Source organism: Mastomys coucha, unplaced genomic scaffold, assembly GCF_008632895.1.
Source record: "Mastomys coucha isolate ucsf_1 unplaced genomic scaffold, UCSF_Mcou_1 pScaffold20, whole genome shotgun sequence".
In the NCBI taxonomy this organism is placed as follows: Eukaryota; Metazoa; Chordata; class Mammalia; order Rodentia; family Muridae; genus Mastomys; species Mastomys coucha.
This window is the reverse complement of record NW_022196903.1, coordinates 33,195,741-33,211,064: the sequence shown is the minus strand read 5'-3', so window position 1 is coordinate 33,211,064 and position 15,324 is coordinate 33,195,741. Positions and strand designations below refer to the sequence as shown.

The 15,324-nt window shown below is 46.2% G+C and overlaps 1 protein-coding gene across 5 annotated transcripts in view; it reads left to right on the top strand.

Moving 5' to 3' along the window:
• Positions 1–15,324, top strand: part of Kiaa1549 (KIAA1549 ortholog) — a 140,734-nt gene that overhangs the window by 109,726 nt on the left and 15,684 nt on the right. For all 5 annotated transcript variants that reach the window (XR_004121932.1, XM_031381571.1, XM_031381570.1 and 2 more), the window contains exons 13-17: positions 3,468–3,673; positions 4,667–4,890; positions 6,200–6,353; positions 10,747–11,064; positions 13,489–13,535. Coding sequence is in view for 4 of the 5 variants with exons in the window: in XM_031381571.1 (XP_031237431.1) it covers positions 3,468–3,673; positions 4,667–4,890; positions 6,200–6,353; positions 10,747–11,064; positions 13,489–13,535 (949 nt within the window). In the remaining variant the exon portion in view is untranslated. The remainder of the gene's footprint in view (positions 1–3,467; positions 3,674–4,666; positions 4,891–6,199; positions 6,354–10,746; positions 11,065–13,488; positions 13,536–15,324) is intronic.

Sequence of the window (15,324 nt, the reverse complement as noted above, 5' to 3'; positions counted from 1 at the left end):
ACTCAGAAATCCGCCTGTCTCTGCCTCCCAAGTGCTGGGATTAAAGGTGTGCGCCACCACCACCCGGCAATTAACTTGTTTTTATGTGAGAACACTTAAAAGTCTCTCACAGTGCTTAGAAACTATTTACATTTGTTTGTTTGTTTACTGTGTGTGTACTTGTGCATGCATGTGTACACGCATGTCCTGGTTACGATGCATGTGTGCAGCTCAGAGGACAAGTTGCAGGAATCATCTCTCTTTGTGCACATGGGTTCTGGGCTCAAGCTCAGGTTGTCAAGCTTGGCAGCAAGCAGCTTTACCCTCTGGGCCATCTTGGCAGCCACTTCTTGGCTATTTTATAGTAGATAACATTATTTATTGTAGTCAGTGATTTCTTGAATAAGTGGTATAACTTATATTATTACTTTTTAAGAATAACTTTGAAAGAGAAAGGCTTTTTAATCCAAAGTCCTTGTGTGCCTTAAGGAAGGTCACATTTATTTCTGCACATCTCCTATGATCCCACTGGTGGTTATTATCTAAGTAATTTTTAAATTGTACAGTATATAGCATAATATGTACTATAATTTAATGCACAATTTAAAAACCCTTTCCGGGTCCTGGACAGTACGGGAGCTGGGGGATTTTCTTTACTTTCCTGCTTTTACCCTGTAGCTCGGCAGAGAAGCCTGAGGTCTGGCACTCTTTGCCCTGAAGGTTGTAGCTGGAGAATGGTCTAGCAAAGATCTGTGACCTCAGCTGAGCGGGTGATGGCTCCCACTCATAGGGTGTGGTTCAGGTGGGATCCAGGTAGAGATGGCGGTTGGACAGAGAGAGCTCCCCATTGAGTCATAAGACTCAGAAGCAAGAGGAGAGCTCTGCCACCCTGTGGGGGAGTGTGTGAGGTGCCAACTTCATGACTTTTCTATTTCTTAGATGTTGAGATCAGCCAGGCTGGCCTGCTGGTAAGGTTAATCTCTTTGTAGTCACTAATCCTGCAGCATGAGTAGTTGCTGCTAGTTAAGTGGAGTGCCTAGCTGGGCTTGCAGTTCAGGACACCCAGCTCTGTCTAGGCTCAGGGTATGGAAGGAGAGCCCAAGAATATCAGACAGCTGTCTTGTTGAGAGAGGTCACTCACATCATTTCTATTCCCTTGGGATAAACACAGTTTAAATCAAGAGTAAACCCAAAGCGTATAGAGCACTGGTGTTTCTTCCTTAGATAAAGCATCAGACACCCTTCCTACTGCTTTGCCAGCCCGTGGTCTCTTTTATATTCAGGACCCTCCGTACCCCCCACATTTCTCACTTTCACCAGGGGTTGCAAACCGTTGGCTTTTGATTATAAACAGTTATAATAAAAAAACTGTTCTCACTCCTTTTGTTGGCCATTCATTTTAAAACAGTGTCTGAGCATCCACAATTGATTGGCTAGGGAAAGAGAGACCAGTCGTTCTTTGGACTGCCCAGCTTTTTCTGTCTTCTTATCCTTCTTCCTCTTTTGAGCTCTTTTTCCCTCCCTCCCTCCATCCCTCCTTCCTCCTCCCCCTCTCTCCCTCCATCTTGTCCTTTCCTTATATATATATGGTGTTTTGCCTGTGCTTATGTCAGTTTATCTATCACGTGTGTGCCTAGTGACTGAGGAGGCCAAAAGAGGGCAGCCGATCACCTGGATCTGGAGTTGCAGCTGATCATGATCCACCCTGTGGGTGCTGGGGACTGAACTCTGGTCCTTTGCAAGAGCAGCAGTGCTGTTACCCACTGAGTGGTCTTTCCAGCTCCTTTTTTTCTTTTTAAAGTTAAATTTTACTGGAGTTATTTCTTTTATATATAATCATTAGAGAAATCCCTCATAACTGAAAATGGAGGAAGTCAGTCGCTACAAAAAAGATACTGTCTCCGTTTCTATTTTAAGTGTTTCTTTCTTGTCTTTTTGAAGCTGGGTCTCAGTGTGCAGCCCTAGCCAGTCTAGAGCACACTATGTATACCAGGCTGACATTGAACTTACAGATATTCATTCACCCACCACTGCTTCCTGAGTGTTGGAATTAAAACCATAGTGCCTGGCTTGTCTGTTTTTGTGGGTGCATACATCTCTTCATTTTCATAGGTCTGACTACTTCTTTAAAAGTATTACAGTAAAATGCATGTAACACAAACCTGACCTTTTTCACTCTTCGGTCCCTCTTGAGTGGAACTAATTCGTTTTAAGGGCGAATTTTTCTTCTCTTGCTTCTTGAGCTTCTTTTTACACAGGGAGTGAAAAGCCCAAAGTATTCATAGCTAATTTGGTGCCCTCTGGTGTGGCTCTTGTCCCCTTAGCTTTTGTCTCATCCCCTCCTCCTACAGTACAGTCAGCCCCTCCATATCCATGCTGTCTGTATTTAAACCAACAACTAATATATATTTTTAAGTCACATGTATGTTACATGTGTGTGTAACCTTGGTTGTCACTTTTCTTTAAAAGTTAACGTAATCGTTAATGTAGCATCAGCAATAGTATATAATTTAGAGGTAATATAGAGCTTACAGGACCATGTGCTTGGGTTGTATGTGCAGGCAGATACTGCACCGTTTCTTAGAAGACACTGAGTCCAGCTGATGGACTTTGCAGTGTCCTGGAGCCAATCCCTGCCCTGTGCAGAGGGAAGGCCTTCACAGCTAATCGTTGTCATGCCAGTGACTGCCAGGAGGATAGTGGATGCTCAAAGCTGCTGTAAATATTGTTATTGAAAATTGTATACATTGCGGACTAGCTCTCTGAGCAGCTTCAGCCTCTAGTCCTTTTTTTTCCCCCTCCCTCCTTTTCAGACAAGCTTTTATGTAGCCCAGGCTAGCCTAGAACTTGCTAGGTAGCTGGAGATGACCTTGAACTTGTGCTCCTCCTGTCCCTACCTTCCTAGTACTAGGATTGCAGGTGCATGCCCAGCTCAGACGTTTCATTTTTGTTTTGTGGCTCTGGACACCGAAGCCGGGGCCTGATACATGCGATGGAATCACTCCTCTCAAACGAGCTTTCCTTTTCTTTAGAAAGATTTTTAACTACATATTGAAAAAAAACAACAGTAGAGTGATCTTTGACACAGTATCATAATGACTTCTTCACATCCCTCCTAGAGGCATTTGTAGTTTTATTAAGTGTGTGTGTGTGTGTGTATACCTATGCACACACACATGTACACATGACATGTATGGAGGTTATAAGAGTCAGTCCTCTCTGCCTCCTCATGAGATCCAGGACTGAACTCAGGCCCTGTGCACAAGTTCCTCTCTTCCTGCTGAACCATCTTACTAACCCTCATATGTAATTTTTCAACAAAGTCAAAAGAGATAATTTAACATAGACCATCTGCGGTGAAGTAGAGGGATTTTCGTTGCTTTGATCAGAGACTGGGCCCCGGGGTGATTTCAGGGCGATGCATAATTGTGACTCCCGTCGCTGCTTTCTGGGGCTTTCCTGCTCATGTCCCTCCCCTTCTGTTCCAGGCGCCGCCCTGCCCAGTGCAGGCAACGAGCAGCATTCCTCAGCCTCCATCTTCGAGCACGTGGACAGGATTTCTCGAAACTCAGAGGCCAGCCGGCGGGTCCCCAGTAAGATCCAGCTTATTGCCATGCAGCCTATCCCAGCTCCACCAGTGCAGCACCCTGTCCTGGCTGACCGAGTGGCAGAAACCAACAAAATCAACAAGGAGGTATTTGCTTTTAATGAAGGTGCATTAATTAGAAGGCTCGTGTCCTAATCCAGTCAGTGTTAGAAGATGAGTGGAAGGTCCAGTATCAAATACTTGCTAAAAGCCTGCACCACTGCGGTGTACCTGATTCAGAACACTACAGACCGGGTGCGGCTTGGGCCTGTGATCCTAGCACACTGCAGGTTGAGACAGAAGGCTCACTCCTGGGATGTCTGACCGTACTTTAAGACACCCTCTCAGAATCGAAAAACAAAATAAGTAAGATCGCGCGCGCGCGCGCGCACACACACACACCTATACCTATATTTTGTTTTTTTTTTAATGTTTGATTTATTTTTTGAATATTTGGTATATGCATACAGTGTATCCATTCCCCCCTCTCTCCTCAGACTCTCTAACCTATCTTCCTCCCAACTCCATGCTGTCTTCTCATGATTGTCATTAACAATAAGCCCTGTGCACTGGGCATGCACATGGGCAGCTTAGCACTAGCCACATCCTTGAAGAAAAAGGTGTCTCTTCCTCTTTCAGACATCATCAACTGCTAGTGCTCCTGTACCAGAGGCTAGCACTCTGGAGCCTTCCCATGACCCACAATTGATTTTTTTCAAATTGCGACGACACTACTGGGGACAGTGATGGATCCTGACAGGATGAGCAGAAGGCACTGAAGCAGCAGCCCTGAGGAGTCTCCTCCTTGGAGCTGTCTACGTTCGCTGCCTCAGCTGCCTGTGGCTCTTGGACACTGGCTTTAGCTGGCAGATGGCCAGGCTTCCTTAAGCTAGTGGTCTTTAATGGGTGGATGGCTTTCTGCCACTCAGTATAGGCAGAGGCCATTCTTTGTCACCTCCATGGGTGCCTCCATCAAGCCTACAGAGTAAGTGCACAGTTGGAGAAAAGGAACATCCTAAAAGGGCTTGACAGAGGAAGGGTCCCAGAAACCTGAGAAAACCCCCTGAGTGATTGTTCTTGCTGTCCACCACCTGCACTTAGATCCAGTCGGCACTTCGCCACAAGTCGGAGATCGAGCATCACCGCAACAAGATTCGCTTGCGTGCCAAACGCCGAGGCCACTACGAGTTCCCGGTGGTGGATGACCTGTCTTCCGGTGACACCAAGGAGCGACACCGAGTGTATCGCAGGGCACAGATGCAGATTGACAAGATCCTGGACCCTGCAGCCAGTGTGCCCTCTGTGTTCATAGAGCCCAGGAAGAGGTAGGCTGGGGCCCTAGGGACACGGTGGACAGGCAGAATAGACATGGTCAGGAAGGAGATTAGAGCGTAGGACAGAAATCCTGGTTAAATTCAGGTGGCAGAGGTAGTGTAGGCATGCAGGAAGTGGAGGGGTTCACTCCTGGGGAGGAAGAAACTAGAGAAGAAGGGGGTCCCTAGTCTCCACATCCCAGAACTATCAATCTCGGATTGCGTCCTCGGTCTGATAAAACCTTGCGCCCACCTATTCTTTGTACAGCCGACTTCCGTCCCCCGACCCCACTTCACTGTCCCCACCCCTCCTTCTACTTTTCACCTCCCTTGCTTCATTGCCTGGATAATTACGGTACTGTGGCAGGTCTTCATATTTGTTTTCCCACAGCCTCCTGCAGTCTTGGGTTCCCTCTTCCTATCTGTCAGCTCGTGCCCCATGTGTAGGTGTGTTTTCTGTAAACACACTGGGGCTGGATCAATAGCTCAGTGGTTAAGAGCAGTAGCTGCTCTTCCACAGGACTTAGATATAATCCCCAGCACCTCCATGGTGACGCTCAGCCATCTGTAACTCCAGTGTCAGGGGATCCAGTGCTCTCTTCTGGCTTCTTCGGGCACCAGACTCGGAGTCAGTAACACAGATGCACAGATGCATGTAGATAAAACACCTACATACATAACTTTTTTTTTTCTGGCCCACTCCTGCCCCACTTGCTCTGGCCTATTTATTTATTATATATAAGTACACTGTAGCTATCTTCAGACACCCCAGAAGAGGGCATCAGATCCCATTACAGATGGTTGCTGGAATTTGAACTCATGACCTCTGGAAGAGCAGTCAGTGCTCTTAACTACTGAGCCATCTCTCCAGCCCCATACATAAAATATTAAATCTGTACCCTTGAGGAGGTGGGGCCTTCCTCTCTGCCGTAGTTCTGTCTATATCCAGCCACACAGATGGAGCTGTGACTGCAGTGGACGGCTCTCATCTTCCCCTACAGATTCACCTGCAGCCAATTTTGGCCCTCAGCTTACTGGGCTGGTGCTTTCCAGCCTCTGCTCATGTCCCTCCTCAGTCTCAGGTCTGTGCAAACCATTCAGGTTACCTGTAAGGTGTTAACCCCTCTTGGCTGGGCCTGTTGCTCTTGACCGGGTCCGTCACTGAATGATGCCGTGAGTACAGAATGCTTTGTTGTCTCTGCATCAGTTAGGTCTGCTTCACAGGGCCCAGACCATGGTTGTTACTTTGTCAGAATTCCTGGAGCTTTTCCCGTGCTAAGGTCCCCAGCCCTGTGAGGATAATTTCTGTTTTTCCTGTTAGCTCACGGATGAAACGTTCTCCTAAGCCACGCCGGAAGCACCAGGTCAACGGCTGTCCCGCTGATGCAGAGAAGGACAGACTCATCACCACAGACAGTGACGGCACATACAAGCGGCCCCCGGGTGTGCACAACTCTGCCTACATTGGATGCCCAGTACGTAACACCAGACCCTTGGGAAACATGGTGGGGGCTCGGGGGGGTGCCTTGATGGGAGAGAAGAGTGCACAGTATTGGCCGCTCCCCTGTATGAAGTGGATGCTGGGGCCAGCAGTCTGTGCAGTACCCAGAGTGGATGGAGCTAGGCACCCGAGTGGTGAAGGCAAGGAGCTGCTGGGTGACACGCTAACCCACCTCTGCTTGGAACAGGGGCTGCTTGCTGCTAATCGGAAGAGCAAGAATGTTCAGGTTTTCTCTCTCTGCTCAGACGGGTGTTTGGGTTTCTTGGATGTTTCCTGTTTTGTCTGCATACCCCCACACTCTCATACCCCTGAGGAGCTAAGGAGAGAGCCAGTTGCTAGGTTCAGTCTGCTTTATCCAAAATGCCGGAAACCGCACTGATTCAGATACTGGATGCGTTGGAATGTTCGTGCAGACTTTATCAGCTGAGCATCCCGATAGGAAAGGCTACAATTTGAAGTGTTCAAAATCCACAACTGAATGTCATGTCAGCTCAAACAGTTTCTGATTTCAGACTAGGGATGGTTAATATATGTGTGTGTGTGTATATGTCTATATTTGTATAATTTTCATGGGGAAAAGAACTTAATGAAAATCAAAGACTGAGAGCCTTATGTCTCAAATGGAAGGGCACACAGACAGCCTGGCTTGAGGCGATGAGGCAGACATTAATACACTATACACCGACATGTACACACAGGCTCCATTGAGGAGGGAAGAAACCTAGCTTCCCAGGGGACCATTAGCAGGAGACACGAAGATGCCCTGGGAAGGAGGAGGGAGGCTGATGGTCACAGCTCACTGGCAGCGGTGGGGAGCATAAAGGACTCAGCCCCACTGTGCTGAGCAGATTTCGAGAGCCAGCTTTGCTTGTGTGACGTAGTAGCAACAAGCCTGCTCAAACAGTTCCTGATTTGAGAAGGTACTGTGATAAGACACTTGCCCTACAGCACTGAGGTTTATTTGAGGTTTCTGTATTTTTCCCTAAATGACACGTAATTAATATTGACTTCGGCTAAAGCTTCATCAAAATCATCAGGAAGAAACAGGTTCTTCTCTGGGAGCTCAGTGAGCTCTGAATCCTCACTTGACCCTTTATAACTCCCTCCTGAGGGCTCTTGTCAGCAATTGCTGCTAATTATAGATGCCCCTGTAGAGCAAAGGAACAAGTGGTTTCTCTTCCTTTCTCTGAATTTAGGTCCCCCTGACCAGGGAGGAATACACACACACACACACACACACACACACACACACACACACACACACACACACACACACACACACACACACACACACACAGCTTTTCTGGCAACAGATGGGTGTCCCTGTTTTGCTGGAGCCTTTCGGAAGCATGTGTCTAAACACTGGTGGTGTTAGGCTCAGTCTGTGGAAACTGTCCTTGTAGGTCTTCCATATAGTCACCTGGTACTTTCGTAGAATAGAAACAGCACTCCTTCCTTACCCACACAACCTTTCCTAGCAGCCTGGGCTCATCTTCTCAAAGGAGCCTGCAGGCAGGAGAGGCTTGTTCTGCAGCCCTTGAATTCCAGCCTCCAATTGAACTTTCTGAAGGGAGTTTGGTTTTCCTTGGACTCTTCATTGATGACCAGTGCAGGCTTCCCTCATGGTGTCCTGAACCCTCCTTTTGGGTTTAACCAAATTTGCCTAGGCTAGCCTTAAATTCCTAGCTCAAGCAATCTTCCTGCTGGGAAGGCAGACAGAAGCCACGGAGCCTGGCTGGGATCTCCCTTTGTTTTCTCCATTTTCACCTTTCACAGAAAGTACAAGCGTTTTTTCTCAGAGGTCTTCCTACTTTGTCTCCAGGGCCTGCCTTTCCAAAGAGTCCCTGCTCAGAAAATCCTCCCTAGACGTACTTAACTTTTGACTCTCCCTAAAATTCTGTGATGTGTGTTTTAAAAATAATGCTTTTCTCAGAGTTTACCTTTTACTAGCTAGATTTTTTACCTTTAAGACCATATGTGTACTATATAGTTTAAATTATCTAGAATTTTCTATTTTTTCTTGATGGCTGTCCTCCAAAATCCTCAACCCCTTCTATCCAGTCATCTCTCAGGTTTAGGCCTGGAAGACTTCTGCCCTCGGGCCGCATCCAGCCTACTGCTGTTTTGGTCAACACTGGGCCTTTTTGTAAGACATCCACACCCTTGCTTGCTTGTTGTCTTTGGCTGCTTTTTGAGTTGGGTTGTGACAGGCTTTTATGACTTGCAGAACCTAAAATATTTATTGTCTGGCTCTTGACTGAAAGTTTTTGTTGGCTGCAGGCCTGCTGGTGCCCATCCATAGTCCCAGCTGCTTGGGAGGTGGCAGCCAAGCAGTTGGCTTGAGCACAGGAGCTTGGAGGTAGAGAGAGAGGCCCTGTCTCCTAAAGTCACCATCAGTAACGAAAAGCTACAAGGCTGTTGACCCCTTACTGTCGTTTAGTGTCCAAACCAGTGCTCCTGGAAGAAGGAAGCTCTCTTAATGATTACACCAGGGCAGCAGGCACACGTCTAAACCAGGATGTGAAGTCAGCCTTTTTGAGAGCCACTAAAGACTGCAAAAATAGCCGCTGCACAATGTGACCTAGGATGTCGCGTGTCCGTCTGAAGAATGACGGGAGCAGGGATCTGCTGTAAAATGCTGTCCTCTGGGCATGACATGACCATGGCCATCTGAGATCAGAGCAGCTGTGTTTATCCTGAGCATCTCAGGAGCAGGCCCAGGAAACTCAAGGCTCCTCCCTTAGGATTGATCATTGCCAGGATGAAAATTTTCCTGCTGTCTGTCAGTTGCCCATGCCCCTTTAAGTCTCACTTCTGTAAGGAAATCCAAGTTAAACTTGGCTCACCAAGCTAAACTTAAGGAGGATTGATTGGGTTGTTGTTACCCGATCTGGGATGAGTTGATGGCTGTCCGTGTCTGAATGAATCAGCCCCGAAGCAGAATGGGATCAGCAGACCTGAATTCAAGAGAGTAGAATTTAAATTCTAACCCAAGCTTCCTTAGGAAACCTTAACTGCATGGGTTTTCATTTGTTGAGTTCCGTCCCCATGTGAAACACTATGCCTGATGGTGCGATGTGGGAAAGGGACGCTTGCTTGACTTTCAGATTCTCAAGAGGCAGCGAGGAGACAGAGGCGTGGGAAGTTCTGACCTGTGGCTCTCTGTTGGTTTTCTGGTAGGATTTCCGTGCCAGTGGGAACCCAAAGGAACCACCCTTCCTTCCCAGCCTGAACCTGTCTGTCATGCTCCAAAAGTTAAACTGTCTATCTCTCCTTCTTTCAAGTGTGCCGAGGAAGGATGACATGGGAGAGGCCTAGGGTGCTGGAACTCTCGAGTGTAGGTGAACACCACCCACTCAAGTCTTAGTGTGCTCAGCGCACACATGCACACACACAGGGTTTAAAATAAAGTAAATCTTTAGCTGGGCATGGTGCTGTATGCCTTTAAACCAAGCACTGACTGCAGAGACAGGGGGGTCACCGTGTGTTCAAGGCCAGCTTGGTCTGCATAGGAAGATGCAGGCCAGTCAGGACTCTGTAGAGAGACCTGTCTCAGTAAATAAAATGAAAAAGAAGGGGCTGGCGAGATGGTTCAGTGGGTAAGAGCTCTGATTGCTCTTCAGAAGGTCCTGAGTTCAAGTCCTAGCAACCACATGGTGGCTCACAACCACCCATAATGAGATCTGATGCCCTCTTCTGGTGCATCTGAAGACAGCTACAGTGAACTTACATATAATGATAAATAAAAATTTTTAAAAAATAGCCAAAATGAAAAAGAAGAAAGATTGGGGGGCACAGGAATGCCACCTTGTTTCTCTGATTCTTATCGTTTAAACAGTAAGGACAGGACATTAACCTTTTCTTAATTACTCAGATACCTTTATTTTAGAGACATGGTTTCTGAATATGTGTTAGTATTTACTATTGTAAGCAGTTTTTAAATGGGTACTGAGTTATTTCTACACATACATGGTGTTTTCTTACTTTCAGTAGTCTGCTCTGCCTTTTGGCTTTTACACCCATGGAAAGTTGACTGGATCTCCTTAGTGTGTTTACTTTGAAGTCTGATCTGTGGCTGCTTACGCTCTCTCAGTGAAGATGTCCTCCCCCAGGTCTGAAATCTATTTTACGGTTGAGTTTTACAGAAAAGAAGCTGTTGAATATTCTCATTGGGTTTTTCTCAGTTGACGTCTTTGCCTCATACAAAACGTGATACCTATTAAGAGAGATGATTTTTAATTCTTATGACACACCCTTTCTTTCAAAGTAGGGCCATTCTTAAATTCCACTCTGCCCCAGAATTTAGCTTTACTTCCCCGCGCTCCATGGAAGCACGCATGTCATTCTCCCCCTTGCCTCTCACACAGTCTGATCCTGACCTCCCAGCTGATGTCCAAACACCATCCTCTACAGAGCTGGGCAGGTATCCCGGCCTGCCCTTCTCAGCCTCTCAGTACATCCCACCTCAGCCATCTATTGAGGAGGCTCGCCAGACCATGCACTCCCTCCTGGACGACGCCTTCGCCCTTGTGGCTCCCAGCAGCCAGCCCTCCAGTGCCGTGGGAGCAGGTACTGGGGTGCCTGCCAGCCTGCCTGTGAATAGCACCCCTTCCAGGGAAGAAAGGCGAGCCACACAGTGGGGGTCCTTCTACAGTCCAGCTCAGACGACCAGCAATCCTTGCAGTGTAAGTTCTGGACTCCTGACATTTTCTGCTGGGTGAAGTGCTCGACTCTTGTTACCTCGCTGTCACTTGAAGGCTCCCTGTGAAACTTTGGCTGCGTTTTACATGACTTAAAGCTTGCTTTTTATCCTCTACTACAATTAATTCTTAGCGTTGGAAGCAGCCCCTCGCGTAGCTCTGATATTTGAGGAGGATGCAGCTGGTGTTCAAGGAAATCTCTTCCCAGATCCCTCCCAGGGTGACAAAGGGGAGACAGGCTGTCCAGGTGTGTTCTCATTGATTTCTGTAAAGGGATCGAATTATTTAACTTGTTCTTGGACCACCTAGTCCTGGAGATGCTCCTGTGGCATCCTGTCTTTTGTTGAGGTGGGTAGGTCTTTCTTTAAAGTTTATCAGTCTTTTTTAATCATTAATATTTGTTAGCATAGAAAGTAGTAGATTTCAGGCCAACCAGTAGTGGCACACACCTTTAATCCTAGTACTCAGGAGGCAGAAGTAGGTGGATCTCTGTGAGTTCAAGGCCAGCCTGGTCTACAGAGTGAGTTCTAGGACAACCAGGGCTGTGCAGAGAAACCTTTTTTTGGGGGGGAGGTGTGGAGGGAGAAGAAAGAAAGAAGACAAACATTTTGAGATGAGAATTGCTTATATTGTATTGCCAGGAATCGTGCCCAGGTCGTGCTTATGCCAGGCAAATGGTCTGCCATTGGGCTACATTCCTAGCCCAAATTGCTTTGGATCTGTTTTACTCTGTTTTGTTTGAAAAACCCAAAACCCCAAAAACCAAACACGGTAGTGGGCATTAAGATACAGGATCCTGGGCTGGAGAGATGGCTCAGTGGTTAAGAGCACTGACTGCTCTTCCGAAGGTCCTGAGTTCAAATACCAGCAACCACATGGTGGCTCACAACCATCTGTAATGAGATCTAACACCCTCTTCTGGTTGGTGTCTAAAGACAGCTACAGTGCAGTGTATTCATATAAATAAAAATAAATGTTTAAAAAAAAAAAGATACAGGATCCTGTTCACACCAGGCATGCAAATACTCTTTGACACTGTCCCCATCCAGGCCATCTCTTAGTAAGTTAAGATACACTGACTGGATGAACCTGCCATTCATTTGCTAAGTTTTTACCCAGGCGCCTTTCTTTTCCATCGAAAGCCTTTGTATCATAGCCGCTTTATTCGACCAGTTTTAAATTTTTAATTTCAAAAATAGGCTCTGATAGCATCCAGAAAGATCCCCAAGACTTGACAGATAGGCTTACATGGAATTGAAAAGCTAAGACACAGTAAAGAAAGCAATCAATAGTGAGAAGAATTGGTTTAGGAGAGGGGAGACAGTCAACTATACCTGGAGGCTCACAACTGTCTGTAACTCCAGTTCTAGGGGACCCAATGCCTCTGGCCCCTGCTGACACTACACCCATGTGCTCCATAGGGGTACATACAGGCAGAATACCCCTATATGTAGAGTAAAAAATAAATTATAAGTCATTAGTTGAAAAACTCGCATCGTCACTTGCTGTTGGAGGACCCCAGTAGCTTTCCAAGTTTTAATAAGAAAACAGTTGCTGAGCGATAGGGTGCTTGCCTTTAATCACAGGGCTTGGAAGGCAGAGGCAAGTGGATTTCTGTGAATTCCAAGCCAGCCTGGTCTACATAGTGAGTTCTAGGACAGCCATGGCTATGTAGAGAGACCCTATCTCAAAACAAAACAAAACCGACAACAAGCAAAAACCAATTCTTGCTAGTATTGTAGCACATTCTCTTAATCCCAGACTTAGAGGCAGAGGCAGGTATAGGGCTAGCCTGTTCTACACAGCAGGGTCTTGGCTAGCTAAGGCAATATAGTGAAACACTCCTCAGTAACAGTAGTAATATTCCTGCAAGGTAACCGAAAACGCCTAGGTTTGATACTGCCTCCCTCCCTCCCTCCCTCCCTCCCTCCCTCCCTCCTTCCCTCCTCCCTCCTTCCCTCCTTCCTCCCCTCCTTCCTTCCTCCCCTCCTTCCTTCTCCCCTTCCTCCTTCCTTCTTCCCTCCCTCTTTCCCTCCTTCTCTTTCTTTCTCTTTCCTTCTTTCTCTTCTTTCTTTTTCTCTCTCGCTTTCTCGCTCTTTCTTTCTTTCTTTCTTTCTCTCTCTCTCTTTCTTTCTCTCTTTCTTTCTTTCTTTCTTTCTTTCTTTCTTTCTTTCTTTCTTTCTTTCTTTCTTTCTTTCTTGTTTTTTAAAGATATGGTTTCTCTGTGTAGCCCTGTCTGTGCTGGAACTAGCTCTGTAGACCAGGCTAGCCTCAAACTTGCAGAGGTCCACCTACCTCTGCCTCCCGAGTGCTGGGACTAAAGACATTTGCGACCATACCTGGCTTGTTACTGTCATTTTCAAATAAGTATTACATGTTTATCTTTGTGTCCTCTTGATTTTTTCCTAGAGATACGAAGACTATGGGATGACTCCCCCATCGGGCCCATTGCCAAGGTAAGGGTTCCAGAAGAAATCCCATTACGGCTTTCTCATGCAGGCTATTGTTTTTTATTTTATAGACTCAGTTTTCAGTTAACGTGAACAGTTAGCAAATTGCCTTGTGGATTTGCCCAAGAGGGAAAATATTGGAATTTGGGAGATTACTCAGTGGTAAAAATGCTTATTGCCAAAGTATTAGGGCTTGAGCAGGCAAGATGGCTCAGTGGATAAAGGTGCTTGCAACAAAACCTGACGACTTGATTTTAGTACTGGGGGGGCAACAAAGTAGAAGGAAAAGAACTGACTCCAGCAAGCTCCCCTCTGATCTCCTCATGTGTGCCATGGCTCATATGGCTCATGTGTTCACACCTGGTTTTACACACACACACATGTACACACATGTGCATACTCACACACACAGGATATTGGAATTTAAATTCTACTACTGAGTGAGAGATGGGGGAATGGTGACAAGAACTAAAGAAGGATGAATTAGAAGAACAAGGACTTTGTGAAAATGGAAACATTAAAGGCCTCTTTTACTCATGTAAAACAATGGTAGAAAGACTTTGTAACTATTCACAAACATCTAGCAATATAGAAAAAGGATATCGTATTACAACAAATTTGGATTGATTCTAGCAGCATGAGGGTCATTTAGCATGTTAAGAACCAAGCTGTATAATGTATTCCTTCAAAGCAGACAAAGGAGGAAAAGCCATTTCAGTAGGTACAGCATTTGACAAAAGTCAACATCCATTTGTGGTAAGAGCCTTAGCACACAAAACATAGAGGGGAGCTTCGCTGTTTCCTGAAGTATTCTGCCAGTGAGCTCTGAGCTTGCGCAGTACGCTTGCTGAGTAGAAGTTACCCTTGAGTTGAAAATGTTTTATGAGCAAGAAGTTATTGTTAGATTACATAATGAAAAAATATTAAAAAGTATATTGAAAATACATGTTGAAAAATCAGGTAGTGTTGGGGCTTCAGAGATGGCTGACAGTTAAGGGTTTTTTCGAAAAATCAGGAACCAGTTCCCAGCGCCCGCATGGTGGCTGGAGACCCTCTGTAACTCCAGCTTCAGGGGATTCAGACAGACAGACAGACAGACACACACACACACACACACACACACACAGGCAAAAATCCATATACATGAAGTTAAATCTAAACAGAAAAAACTTTTAATTAGATAGTAACAGACCTGTCCAGGAAGAATTGTCTTGCCTATTCAAGTGAAGATTATGTTTGTTAAGTTTTACCTCCTGCAGTTGTGAACTTGACAGTGTCCTAGCCCCTACAGGCTTTTTTGGATGAGCTCAATGCTTTTTCTTAGTAGTAAGTGTGCCTACATCTGTAGACTCTTCATAATTTGCATTTTCCAAAGAACGATGTCACCAGACCTACAAGTGGGTTTTATTTATTTATTTTTGTTTTTTATTTTTGGAGACAGGGTTTCTCTGTGTAGCCCTGGCTGTCCTGGAACTCACTCTGTAGACCAGGCTGGCCTCGAACTCAGAAATCCACCTGCCTCTGCCTCCCAAGTGCTGGGATTAAAGGTGTGCACCACCACTGCCCAGCACTTTTTTTTTTAAGATCTATTTATTTATTATATGTAAGTACACTGTAGCTGTCTTTAGACACACCAGAGGAAGGTGTCTGATCTTGTTAAGGATGGTTGTGAGTCACCATATGGTTGCTGGGATTTGAACTCAGAACCTTCCGAAGAGCAGTTACTACGGACCGGGATTTCTCACGGGGTCCCTGTTCCGCAGGACAAGGGATTCTGGCCAGGTGGGCACGGGAT